Raw genomic sequence first — 14,110 nt, 5'->3', positions numbered from 1 at the left:
ATTAAAATCTTTGGGAACCTTTGAGGCCAGGAAACTCACCTGACATCCAAGAGCTGCCCTCAGGAAGGTCAGTACGCTTGCAGATACAGGTGCTGCTCCCGTAACCATCAGCCTTACTTTTCCTCCCAAACTTGCCTACAACAGACACAAGATACTGTGGACACCAAAAACATTTTCACAGAATCACCAAGGTTGGAAGAGACCGCAAAGATCATCAAGTCCAACCTGTCACCACACACCTCATGACTAGACCATGGCACCAAGTGCCACGTCCAATCCCCTCTTGAACACCTCCAGGGATGGTGACTCCACCACCTCCCTGGGCAGCTCTGTACCACCCTCAGCCACTGTCCACCTACAGTGTCACCCACAAATGTTAGAGATTAAAATTCAGTCTCCTCTTGCAAGCATTCAGTCTCCTCTTGCAGTGTTTTTAATCTCATTAATGGCAGAAAACAGTGGTACCTCAAACATACAGCACCTACAAAAACTATGCTGTGCTGCTGCTGCAGTATGGACTCTGCCAACAATCCGAGGTACTCAAGTCCTGGCCTTAAAGCAATGGCTTTATTTTTAACTGCCTTGCATCAGCTTCTCATACATACTGACTGCTATAAAAAGCAGCCATTAGGGCATGTTGCACAACCAAGGTTATGGCCATAGCAAGTAAGTGCCAGATATAACATCAGGCATAGCTTACTAGTGACTGGTGAGGAGACAGCAGGAGCTACAAGTGGCACTGTGTCACATTTAGCCTTCCTCCTTCAGAATGACAGGGCTTGCTTTCCAAGTGGTAAGAGAGGACCCAGACTGTTTTAGAGTGAAATTCCCTAACACAGTTTGCTGATACCATTGTAGCAAAGGGAAATGAGAAAAGCTGGCAATAAGAAGACTGCTTTCATTTTTATTCTGAGTAGTCAAGTAGTCTTTGATGGGTGATGAAAGCCACACTAGATTAGAACCATTCATGTGAAATTCAGCAACTGCAAGCAGGCTCTGAGGCTGTCAAGCATACCTGTATCTTGCGGAAGATGATTTTATCCCAGAAACTGTTATTTCTAACTATGCCACTTCTGAGTTCTGCTTCTTTCCTCTTGGAAGCAAAATCCAGCATCCACCTTTTTAATGAAGTATCTGCCTGTCCAAAAATCTATTAAGAAAAAAGATCTGTGGTTAGAAGCATCAGACTAGCATTCCCTTTTTTTTGGTTCTTTTAGAGAAGCATGCATAAACAGTCTTAACAGTGAAAGCAAAGTAAATTAAACAACCTCTACTGGTAAGCATTTTAGTTCTAGTAAAAGGTCCTGGTGGAGTTTGATTTTAGTCAAGAGACATCCATGAAAATTAGCACTTATCTAATTCTTGCTTCCCAAACAGTGATACTGTTTCAGTATTCAGTTTCTTCATTAAAATGAATGAAAACAGATGTTTTACTTTGGCCCTTCAGCATAATCAAAACTTGAGTTGATCCTCAGCATATTCTGAAAAGCACACCATCATAGGGAAATAAACACAAGGCTTCATGAAGAGATGCAGGTCTCTTCAGAAATACCAAATGGAGATGCTTTGCATATATAAACTTGATTTTTGTTTTCAGGAAGCCACAGAGTAGACAGCTGACCGCAGACAAGTATATTCACTTTGAAAGATTCACCAGCTCTTCAGCGTTACACCCCCCCAACCATTCCAATTTCCTACTTGTTTACTTCACATGCTAGGTTGCTGGGTAGAGGTTGAAACAGTGCCACAGAAGTGTGAAAGCCTCAGGGCACCAAGGTTAACAAGCAAGAGGACATCATGAAAGGAGAAGAGTCACAAGCTTTGGCTCTGCTTCACAAATTCCAGTACAGAATGCCTTAGCAGAATGAGGAGCTAAGTTTTAAGCAGAACAGGCTGGTCCTCCAAATGGATTGAAGTTGCACTATTTGTTCCTGGTGCCAAACAGAACTTGCATTATTTGCTGTTCCCCTGGTCTCACTATTAGAGCCCTGTAGTGTCCGAGACAGCATAGACAGCTCTGCCGTTCCTTTAGCACTCACAGGACTTATACCCTTTAACCACTCTGGTTGTATCCTATACAGATTCAATTATACATATGGCAAAAAGATAATTTCAAGTCTGAAGGTCAAGAAAGAGACTTCTGAATTCCCATCTCAGATGACCCTGAGCAGGCAAGTAACAAACAAAGGAGAGACTGGGGCTGCTGATACACCCTCTCCCCAGCACTCCTGACTGGATGATTTAATTCTCCCTGCTAGAACACAGGGTGCTATACAGAAAGGTTGTATGTGTCCATGCAAACATAGGCAAACACCTGACCTTGGTTTGCAAATACCACTCCATGAGTCAGAGGCTAAAAGCTTGGCATGCAGACGCTAAACCTCATGTTCATGCTGTAGAATGGACTGAAATAACTTGCTCAAACCTAAACAGTAAGTCATTAATCACAGCAGACAGAACCAAGTTCCCTAGTCAGACATTTCAATATTAGTTCAACTGTTTTCATACAACCAGTACTACTCCCCTGCACTTTCAGCTCTTAGAGACATGCAGATTTGCTAGCATGCCAATTTCACATCCCAGAGCACAACAGTTGCTCCTATCCCGGCAGCACAAACTTCATGAAATCTGGACTCATGACTGCAGACTTACCTTGTCAAACATTCTGTTCAACAATCTTGGTACTACTGGAAATACAGTTGGCTGCAGCGTTTTTAGGTCATCCATAAGCAGTCTGATATCCCCTTGAAAGAATCCTATCCGACCTCCATGGCACAGAACCACACACTGTTAGAAAAAAGTAAACACTGAAAACACAGGGTATATAGTGTATCCTAGCTGTGAAAGTACAACAACCCGATGCAGAGTGCATTGTGGAATCTACTCTTAAACCCTCCCAGCTTCTCAACTAGTTCTGCAGCATTCTCAGACTATAGAATGGAACTAGAAAGACAAAATATCAAGACATGTCTGGTGTATACAGGCCAAAGACTAAGATACAGCACAAAAGCTCCTATCCAAAAAGGGCAGCTGACCAAACAAGGCAGTTAGCAAAAGACTGAAAAGCAAAACTTCTCTATTTCAAATATCTAAAAATTTTAAAATAGTATATACCAGGGAACAAAGAAAGGTCTAACAAACTCTGCATTTAAAATTGGCACATGTTATTTACTAGTCCAGTCAAAATTTCTCCCTTGTGCTACTTGAATGCCATTCTTTCTCACTCTGGTTTTCTTTCCCGTTTCACAGGACTGATGGGAGCAAAGGATTTGTTGTTAGGCGATCAAAGGAGAGCCACTGCCTAGTTCTGCATCACTTCAGACCTACACCAAGGAAGGCAGACTTAATTCTGTTGTACTCTCTATTCTATTAAGTCCAGAAGCTCCAGCTCCCATACTTATACATTCCCTTTTCCTCCTAGTTTGAGTCTCATTCTTTTAAACAATATTTGTATTTCTTCTGCTTCCTCCATAACATCTCTTCCTTTATCTCCTGCCATCCATCATCATCTTTTCTTCATGAGACATGCAAAGTGTCACTTTTCCCCTTCACCTGTGCTTTACCACCATCTGCTAAAATGCAAGTACATCAGTTTAGATGGACTGAGCAGCAGCTGTGGTTGCTAGGTGGGAATGCATTTGTCCTGTCAAGTTCACCAACCCTCTAACTTGATTTGGAAGCCAAAAATCAGCAAGCATCAACTTTACAACAAAAGCACTCTGAAGATTGCTTCTTGCAGAGCCTACAACAAATCTTTTCTCCTTTCTACCAGAAGTGTTCTTGCTTAATCTCTTTCTGTAACTGTACAAGTAAGCACCTACTTTGTAAAATCCTCAAACAGCAGAGGGAATCCAAGCACTTCCTTGTCAATTTATCTTTGAGAACGTAAGTTCCCATCCTGTTTCTACTGCATGATCAAAAGCAGAGCTTTTACCTACAGAGCTTGTACCTTCCAGTGCAAGACAGGAGTAAGTAAAACAGACACCAAGTGTAACTGGTGTCCAGATCATCAGCAGAAATTGCTGAAAGCCTAAGGGCACCTCAGTTAAAGACTGGGAACAGAATTTATAACATACATATGCACACACATACATGCACCCATACATTTTCACATATATACACACACACTTAAGGTCAAGAGCTCAGGATTTCTAATTGAAATCACAGAAACTGAATAATTTCTGGCTCCATATGCCTTTTTACACTTGCAGAGAGGCTGTTTATTTCCCTACATAGATTGGTATGTGACTACCTTTGACACACATATTTGCAGCCTCACCTAAATTGCATCCTTTCAGTAATGCATGCCACTCAACTATGAGCTCAGAGGCCCTTAGTACTCCCAGTATTAAGACCACCTGAGCCCCCTCATCCTCAAAAATTGAGCCCCAGGTTTCACTGTATGGTAGTACAAGCTAAGAGAACTTCAAAGTTTATCATTAAATTGCACTAAAGGCATTTTGATTTCCTAGAAGAGAACTCCACTGATACAAAATTCCTTCCTTTTTATTGAATTTTCTTGGAAGCAATGGTAAGTTTGAGCACCTTAAAATTAGTACACAAACAGGATGCCACAAATTTCTAAGTTTGCAGACCAGAGAATGGCATGGATTTTTAGTAGTGCACTGATGATATTAGAGGAAATTGGTAGGCAGTGTATATGTGCTCAGGGACTGTCTCATATTCTAGTAGAATTTTTATTAACCCTGGCTCTAAGGTTTATGTTTATTTCAATGTGAAAATTAATTGTCTAGTACTCACTGGGTAGTGTTTTATGGGATATTGGTTTCATGAACCTTACTTCAAGCTTTCATACACATGTGCAAAAGCCAAAATGGAAGAATGTGTATCATTGGGATTCAAGAGACATACATTCTGCAGGAAAAGCAAGCTTCTCAATAGTTCAGTACAACAAACAGATGCTTACCTCAACAATTCTCTCAAACATATGAGCCAAGGGCAGGAATGATATCAGAACATCATCAGAGGAAGGCTTAAATGATTTCTGAAAGTGTTAGTAAAATTAAATTTAGTTCTCGTTGATTCCTTGTTTTGCCAAAGTTAAACACAACAATGAAATCTACCATCTGAACTCTGGAGCACTATTGGAATGAAGCTTCATTGTTTTTATTTCACTACAAAGATTCCAGCTATGACTTCTAGCATATGTCAACACCCATTGCAGAAAAGGCAGTGTTTTAGAGTTGAGTACAGTGACCAGATTAATTTAACTTAACATTCATAGGATTATGAACAGAAACAAATTCTGATAGAAATCACAGAAAGTTTCACTGTATACATTGGGAGGGAAAGGGAACAAATAAGGTTAGTGCCTTCAGGGTTTTACATAAATGTACATGTTTGCTTATTCAATTTACCATAAGGCTGGTGTGTTTACATGAGCCAATTGTAAAATCAGTTGCTTAATTTTGAAACAGTTCATTCTGCCAAGTACTTGGCATATAAAGTACAACTATTTTTAATTACATCTGTAAGTGGTAGAGCCACCTTCTTAGCTAACCTGCAGATGAACTGTAGCAGTCCAATGTAAAAGTTAACACTATCATGTGAAAATACAGTCATGCTGCTTGCTGATTTACATAATGGCTCGAAGTATTTTGGAGGCTTAATATGTTATAGCTTCTCCCATTCTTAGCATAAAAGGTTAGCCTCTACACAAACCCTGATACACAGCTTGTACTCATGACAAACAGCTTGTGGCAGTACTTGATGTAGAGACATCAAGATTTTTAGAACATTTATCTTAGACCAGAACAAACTGTGAAGCACTTGACTGTGACAGAAGAAACCAGTAAACACTGACTTCTGACCTACTATGGGCAGAGTGCTGTCAAGTTACATTTTCACTTAGATCTTACTAAAAGTTAAGACCAAAGTTCGTGAGATGCCAACGTTTGTTTTACTCCTGAGATAATTCTCTTCATGCAGATACACAATGTTAACCCTTGCAGTTTACCTCTGTACTTTTCACAAAAGCTGAAGTATTGCTGATTACATTCTGGTGAGTGATCATTGCTCCTTTGGGGTTTCCTAAGGAAAAAGCACATCAGGACATAACAATGAAATTTTTAGGTCCTTTAAGCTACCAAGCAGTGATAAAACTGGTCTAGTAGCATATCAGTGAATCAGCCCCTTCTTTGATATTAATACTTTTCTTTGTATATCAATTACAGAAGGCAGAGAACTTGCCAATACGCTTTCAAGAAGCTGGTAACAGTTAAGTAGTAAGTTTGTGCTGAAGTCCTCAGATTTAAGGACAGAAATCTTTAAGAACACGTCATGGTTCTTGGATAAGCTTCTTTCCTTCAAAATTCAACACTTCCATGAAGATGCAGCTGTCAAATCCATACTAATTTATGTTCTCACATATGCTTTAAAGATGTGGTTTCTTGTTGTACTCTTCCCTTCTGCTCCCTGCCAGTGTTGGATATTAATTCATAAATGTCAACTGTGTGACATCTAGACAGTCCTTGTTTTCATCTTACAGCAAGGCTGCTTAGAGCTAAGGAAGAAATTTTGCCAATACAGCACAAAAAAGACTATGGAAGAATTGAAAGTCTGATGTAGATCCCCCATTGTAATGGAAATACAGATTCAACATTTATTTCTAAGCCTCAAGATGTAAGGCCTCCACCCCCCAACACCACAACTCTCTATCAATCAATGGGAAAAATCAAAGGGAGCCTTACCATAAAACTTCCCCAGCTACTACTTGCCAAAAAGATACAGCAGCAAGGGAGAGTCTTGAAGAAAATAGGAGGGCTTCTGAATTGATTTTGTATATACAGGATAATAATTCCGCATAATGTAATGAGGTGTACCTGTCGTTCCACTGGTGAAACAGATGACTGCTAGATCTTCTGGCTTTGGAGGCTATGGGAGTTAAGAAAGTATTAGCATGATTAAGATGGCAAGGAAAAAGATTTTCCTGGACAAAACACTGAAATAATAATGTTACATTTGAGCTATGGGGCACAAGGAGATTTGCTAGTTTGATCTACAGAAAGCTATCCAGCTTCAGGTTGATACTTCAATTAATTTCATACTTACCATAGGTTTTTGCCTGTGTGCTCTTCCCAGTTCCTACAAAAACAAAAAAAGAAAAGGGAGAGTCAGTTTGGACATGAGCATGGAACATTTTTTCTTTAAGTTTCCTAGACAAACACCATAATTTTCCATTATTCAGATGGTCTGTTGCAGCATTTTAACTTATAAAAAGAGTAATGAAAGCGTTAAAGGATGTTCTAAAGATCTATAGAACAGCTACAGAGTTCTACAAGGGTGAAAACTAACCAAAAAGTCAGTTTTTGACCCAGCTAGTAAGCCAGAACTCTCTCACTAGAGAAGCTCAGTGTCAAAGAGTTAATGACAAACCTCGACTCTACACCTCAAGCAGAAGACACTGACAAATGTTGAAGAGGAAGCAAGATTCATCTCACTAAGCACCTCATACCAACATCAGCACTTCTGAGAGTGAAGACTAAGTTTCCCCTTGAGGGTCAGTGATGGTTAGCAACTCTTTAGACTGAAGCACAGAGAGAACAAGATTCTCTCCTCCAGAACCTCCTCTTCTCTCTCCCTCCTTACAATTATTCAGGCTTAACCATCAATGATGTCACTCTTTAGGCAGAATTGAATGGATACCAAGAAGATCCTTTTATCATCAAGGATATAACTGATTGAGACAAAAGATCTTAAAGTTCATGTTCAATATTGAGGAGCTTTAAAGTTTCAAATCAAGACTTATTACCATCATGCCTATTTAAGACTAGAAACAGTAGTAGTTTTAAGACTTCTGCAAATTAAAATGGACCTTTTGTTAAGCATAGCTTTGGAAGCACCCTCAACTTCACTATTGCCTTCAACACTCCCAGTACACAATAACACTATGCATTCCTTTACTAGCCCTAGACTTCCTTTAGTAAGATGTACCTTAGATTACTGAAAGTTTTAGGAAAAAAGGGAATGTCCAGAAACGCAGTTAACATTCCCATGCCTATAAGTGCCCTTTTGAAACAGTGCTGCTATGCAAAAAATAGCCTCTATGACAATGTAGCTGTCTGCTCAAAATAGCATCTACATATCATGTGCTACCAGAAGCTCAGTACCTCCCTACTGCCTGTTTTGAGCAAGATCTAGCATTTCATTGAATGTACAGCTAATATTCCTGATGTCCTAGAACGGATCTCCCACTTCTCTTCCTATTGAGGAGCTGTTTATTCACATACATTCAGCTCTAAGTAACCACAGCATATGTAAAGAAACCAAGCCTACAGCATCTGGAGGATACAGAGGAACTAGTCACAAAACCTGTAAAGCATAGCTGAGCAATAAACTTAAACCAGAAATCCAGAAAACAAGTACTTAAAACAAGAAATGTTCATTCTATTCTAATCTAAGCTCCTCAACAGTTCATAGTTGCCTTTCAAGAGATACTAAAAGCCTCTACCCCTTTAAAAAAGTGACAGAAGTTACTGTGCCTGCTCCCAGAAACACTATCAGAAACAATTTGCTTAATTTCTCCCAGATTCTGAGAAGAAGCTCACTGAGCAACTAACACTGCATTAATCCAAACATCAAGTGTTCTTGTCAAATAAGAGCTCCAAAGTACTACTGGAAGTCACTACTTCAGCACTTAAGCTTCTAGCTTAAAGATACATTCATGCCCTAGTTGTGCTTTCCTGTAGCTAGAAGATCCAGTGAAAACATCTTCCTTTGCCAAAAGCTGTAGTCCAGCTAAAGGAAAGAAGTTGCATTTAATGTACAAACTTGCAGTCAGGCCAATCTTTTTCCATGTTTAACCCAACCCTCTTGCTACTGAACTCTAAGTCTCTTACTCTGCATAATGTTTTTAGCCCTCTTCCAACCTAGCAGTCTTGCTGGGGCTAGTTAGCTACAATACAGTGAACCTTTTAAAAGACATGCTGTCATTTTTATGTATTTACCAGAAGGTGGCTCTGTTAACATAGCACTTAAGACTACTATGAAAACAAGTTTGGATGAAATTAAGTATTTCACAGTAGTTACTGACACCTGCACAGGGCAAGCACTTCAGACACACTGAAAGTCCCAATGAGCCAAGTCCACACCAGAACTGCATCTGGAACCAGGCTAAACCCAGTTTCACAATATCACAGTAAAAATGTACTTTGGGCAATTTGTTTCTGGGACAAAGTTCTCCAAATGAGTGAAGTTATGAAATAGACTTGCATAAGAGATCTATACAGACAAAATAAATACAAGCAAAACCAAGACTTGACCACTAGGTCACTAAGCAAAATGGCCTCTACTTCCAAAAGCCTCTAAGTCTCATTCCCCTGCAACAGCTTACTCCTGCTGTCCTCCTCCTCCCCTTGAAAACATTTTGTACATAAAGGGTACAGGGGAAGATGCCATGTTTCACAATTTTTGAAGTCATTATTTCTGAAGTATTAGTCCCCATATATAGTTATGGTACTACTTCACATAGGCAAGCCTTAAGACTCACATCTGATGTTCAGTCTGGACGTTAACAAGCACTTATTCTGCCATCTTGGCATACATGCTTTTACATTTTGAGTAGTATGAAATCCTATTAGCAAGCTGTTTTCCCTCCATTTTTCAAAAATATCTTGTATGTAAACTTCATTCCCAGAGGAAAATTTTAAACTAATCCAGAACATTATGTTCATGGTCCTAAAAATGTGTTCAACAGATACGGTCTTCTTCCTCCACAAGTTAACAGGATGAAAGCATTAAAGCAGGTTAAATGTGCTTACCTCTATTTCTCTCATACTGAAGACTTCCACCCCACACTTTTTGCCACGTTCCACAAGATCTGTGCCAAAAGGCTCCATGATAACAATGGTGTTGAGTATTGGAGTTTCCCCTTTTTCGACACCAGTCAGCAGCAGTTTAGCCTTATCAGGTTTGTCACAGAAAACCAATGACAAGTCAGCTGATGAAAGAGAATGATATTATCAGTATGAGGAGTTCAGACTAGATCCATACATCAATGTGGTAACAAAAGGCTCTTCTGAAGAAGGCTACAGCTTTGCCATCATGCATTCAGCTGCTGAAATACTACAGTATCCTACCTTTGTTCACAATGTATGAAATTGCTTCAGCTCCCAGCGTGTCATAGAGTGGCACCACGACCATGGAGTATGCATAGCACCCATATTCAATGATAACCCACTGCACACAAAAACAAGATGCAAGTCACTGTATTTACTTATGAAACAGACCTCCACAAAGGACTCAGATTTCATTTCTAACAAGAAAGCTAATAGGACAGAGCTCATTGGGATAAGACTTTCTGAAAAAAATATGTGGCAGCCTGTATTTTTTGACTTTGAAAATCTACTAAAGCCTTTTATTTGTGGAAAGAGGAAAGAACACAAACAACAAGGAGCTACAGGAAAGAATCTAATTCAATAAAGTCCAAGTCTGCCCCAAGAGCAATTTCAAACCTTTATGAAAAGCCGTTAACATTAACTGTCTCCTTAGTTTGCATATAAACTGAATGGGACTGAATAAGAGCACTGTTTCTTCTTTATTTTTGGGTTATAAGGTAGGCAGAGCCTTCAGTATTCTATAATACCACAGTCTTGCTCATGTCATGACACACACTTATATACACACAGTATTCTTACCTCTACATCAACTACATTTCATTTGATGGCCAGACATGCAACATATGCAGTTAAACTAGAAGTCCTTTGGAAAGCCAGCCCCAGAAAATTTCCCAGCATTTCTGAAGTGTAATTATTATTCTTTAAAGGAGTCTGTTCTGAAGACTTCTATAAAGAAATGCAATTGTATCCATGCAAGCTTCAATAAGGAGAATTTGCCTGCTAGCAGGTGTAGTACTTCACATAATGGAGTTTGCAGCCATAGCATGATGTAGGCTGACAATACTTTACGACAAGCCTGATTTCATCCAAAGTAAGACAGGGATTTTTTTCCAGCTATGGGGCATAGCTTGAAAACAACTAGCTACATCAACTACAAGATAGCATGTGGCTCCTGAAACAGGACGCTCTGGACATATTAAGAGGTCAGTGGAACTGTGACATTTCAGGTTTTCCCCATCAAGGAAGAGTGACAAAAACCTTTCAACACAAGCACCTTTAGCCAGTTCCAGGAAGAAGTAATGTGCATCTTCAGAAAAATTATCAGAACATATAATTCAACCAGGATTGCATTAACAAGGGTGCTTGTTTCCCTTCCCTGCCCCCAAAATGTCACACTTTCCAATGTTTTTGCAGGACATTAGCCAGTTGCCTCACCCTTGTACGATGACATCGAAATACTAGTCAGCTGCTTATTCCATATACCCACCAGTTTAGAGGGTATGTCAATAAAATTGCTAAATCTGTTTTCACAAACTGTTTATTAGGGGCAAATTCTCTAAAGCAAGCTCTCTGAGACACCTTAAACACATTCATTATTTTTTTCTGCAAGCATTTTTGCAGTAGGTAAACTGCACATCTCTTGTCTGAAAAGGTTTTTAATAAAGCTAATACAAGACCAGTTAACATATAGCTGGACAGAATTTCATTCAGACAGTAGACATACTGGTAGGTCTAAGCAGGCATGTCTGTACCAGACATGAAAAGGTCAGTTGAATATTTCTTCCCAGACAGCATTCACCTGTACCTATAACAAGGGGGCAGCTGTTTTGCTGTTCAGCAGCCTGATGTTTAGTAGTTATTTTAATAGGGAGGGGGGTCTCCTAGAGCAGACCTCAGAAGCTGTACACAGTGATAAAGGCTTCCTGTTGCAATCTCCAACAACTCTCAATGCAACAACTAGCATCATCTCTGGACTACCAAGACATTTTTCTTCCATTTTAGCTTCTGAAGTCAAGAGTATGTAAATACAGATATCAAACCTGGACACTTCAGTTTCCCCTCTGAGCCCCAGTAAGCAAGTAGCACTAAATACAGACTGAAAGTTTCAATTTCCTTTCTGACATTGCTCTGCTCTGTTAAGGGATACTGTATTTCACTGTCCTGTTTTCTCAATCCAAACCACATGGTTTCCAGTTACTCAAAGAGAAAGTAATATCTTTATTTGTCAATCCAAGTTTATTTTTTTTAGTGAATACTTAAGCAAATAGCATATTTGGATTTTCCCCAGTGGGGGATTTCCCCAGCCATTATTCCCTGAACTGGAAAGTGTGAATGATTTTGCACAAAAAACCCTTCACAACCCCTGGCCTGAATTAGTGATTATGTTGGGGATGTCACAATACCCATCCAGTAGTTCTCAGCAGGGGAAATCCCAGGTTTGAAGTTAGTGGTTTAAGCAAGTCTTTCCACCTCACTCCTGATCCAACTCACAAGCCTGCTGGAGCAATGCAGCTCAAGAACATTATGTCTGTGATCTAAGACAGACCATGCTACCATGCTTTCCTTCAGAAAATCCACTCACCCAGCAAAGAGTTTGCCCCCTAATGCCTGTAGGGAACCAGTTCAAACTCACACAACACTAATATCTGCTCCCCTTTTTCACTTCCAGCCCACAATATTGTAAGCACAGGAGACTCAACTGAAGAGGCTGTAGCACCATGTCATTTAGCAGCCCAAACTTTATTGAAAAAAAAACACCACACACACAAACCAAAACAAACAAACAAACAAAAGTAGCTGTTAGAAGCAGGATTCTAGCAGGAAAAGCCAAGCAGTAAGTTATTACAGATTTCAGAGAGTAAAAAAAAAAAAAAAAAAAAGCACCTCTCTTCACCTGTACAAGCCTAGTTAGTTGTTTTTTTGTGGTGTAGGTTGTGAGAGGAAAGAGGTCATGGTCATTTGTCCCACAGCTTGCATTTTAAAAGACAGTAGGGAAGACTCTGACAAACTGAAATCAGAAGAGGTCCAACAGCAAGCTGTTGTCCAGCATCACCAAGACACTGACACAACTTCTAACTGTCAACACTGTAGATATCTCTAGATAATGGCACCTAGCTGAGAGTGTTTAATCAAAAGGACAGTGTATTTTTGACATAATTTAAAAGCCAGTCTCCTGTCTTAATAAAAGTTTTGACTGAGCTTAATACAGCAAGTACTACTTGAGCTACTATGTGCTTAAATACAGGACTGAATTTCTCTCACCTATTAAATAAATCTAATAAGCAAATGTGGAAGGGATTTACTGAATATTTCCTAATATTTTTGGCAACAGCAATCTAGAACCACTTCTGGGTTAAAAATGGATAGAAATTAGTTAATGTAATCTACGTATGTCCATAGTGGTCTTCAGGTCAAAACATCATTTTGCTTTTTCAGAGGATCTTTAATTAGGTCATTTTCTTGACTCTTTCTGCACATTTAATGAACTGTACCAGTAGTTCTCCCTCCCAGAATCTTTGTGCCTAGAGCCTCTGCCAGAGGGATCCATCATCTTTAGCCATCTTTTATTTGTCCAAGTATTTAATCACTAAAGTGTTTCTGCAGGTTTTGAAGGGTGTAAACCCTCCTTTGTGACTTCTAACCACTTTCAATTACATTGTACTCCAACATCATTTTAAGAGCTAAAGCAAATGGTGATTATATTCACCAAGTACTGCATTAGCTTCCCATTAAATAGGCCTGCTCTATCAACTGAAAAAGAGAGAATGACTTAAAATTATTCCAGATTAGCTGATTCTCATCCTGCTCTCCAGCCTTCCACATTCATCTCTTGGAGGAAAAGAGCTAAATCAGTTATCAGTTTGATTTCTCAGCTAAAGATGCTATGTCTACGGATTGTGGGTCTATGATGTCAGTCTTCAGAATTTTCTCCATCAACTCTTAGTAGGGAAGCTCAGTACACCACCAAAAAGCAACACATGAGAGGTGCACTTCAGTAGCAGCTAGACCACCAATACACACACTGTCAATTAAATTACCTCAGGTCTGTTTTGTGAAAAGATTCCTATATATTGAATTTGAGATGGTTTGAAGCCTCGGTGAAGTAATGCAGAGCCCACGTACTCACATCTGTCTGAAACCTGGAGAGGCCAAAGAGAAGATAAAAGAGGAAGCTCATCAGTATACATCCCTCAATATTATTTTACCTTAAGTCTTACAATAACAAGACAAATAACATAAGAAGCAGAGGTTTT

General features: G+C 39.5%; 1 protein-coding gene across 1 annotated transcript in view; it reads right to left on the bottom strand.

Moving 5' to 3' along the window:
- The window catches only part of ACSL1 (acyl-CoA synthetase long chain family member 1), a 39,204-nt gene that overhangs the window by 8,567 nt on the left and 16,527 nt on the right, over positions 1 to 14,110 (bottom strand). The window contains exons 5-14 of the mRNA XM_054161931.1: positions 13,895 to 13,996; positions 10,098 to 10,197; positions 9,780 to 9,958; positions 7,072 to 7,104; positions 6,843 to 6,894; positions 5,978 to 6,051; positions 4,928 to 5,005; positions 2,653 to 2,787; positions 1,016 to 1,150; positions 40 to 135 (exon numbers count right to left, since the gene is read on the bottom strand). Coding sequence (XP_054017906.1) covers positions 40 to 135; positions 1,016 to 1,150; positions 2,653 to 2,787; positions 4,928 to 5,005; positions 5,978 to 6,051; positions 6,843 to 6,894; positions 7,072 to 7,104; positions 9,780 to 9,958; positions 10,098 to 10,197; positions 13,895 to 13,996 — 984 coding nt within the window. The remainder of the gene's footprint in view (positions 1 to 39; positions 136 to 1,015; positions 1,151 to 2,652; positions 2,788 to 4,927; positions 5,006 to 5,977; positions 6,052 to 6,842; positions 6,895 to 7,071; positions 7,105 to 9,779; positions 9,959 to 10,097; positions 10,198 to 13,894; positions 13,997 to 14,110) is intronic.

The sequence above is a fragment of the Dryobates pubescens genome, chromosome 1, assembly GCF_014839835.1.
Source record: "Dryobates pubescens isolate bDryPub1 chromosome 1, bDryPub1.pri, whole genome shotgun sequence".
Lineage (NCBI taxonomy): Eukaryota > Metazoa > Chordata > Aves > Piciformes > Picidae > Dryobates > Dryobates pubescens.
The sequence above is the reverse complement of the archived record's forward strand: the minus strand, read 5'-3'. Positions and strand labels throughout refer to the sequence as shown.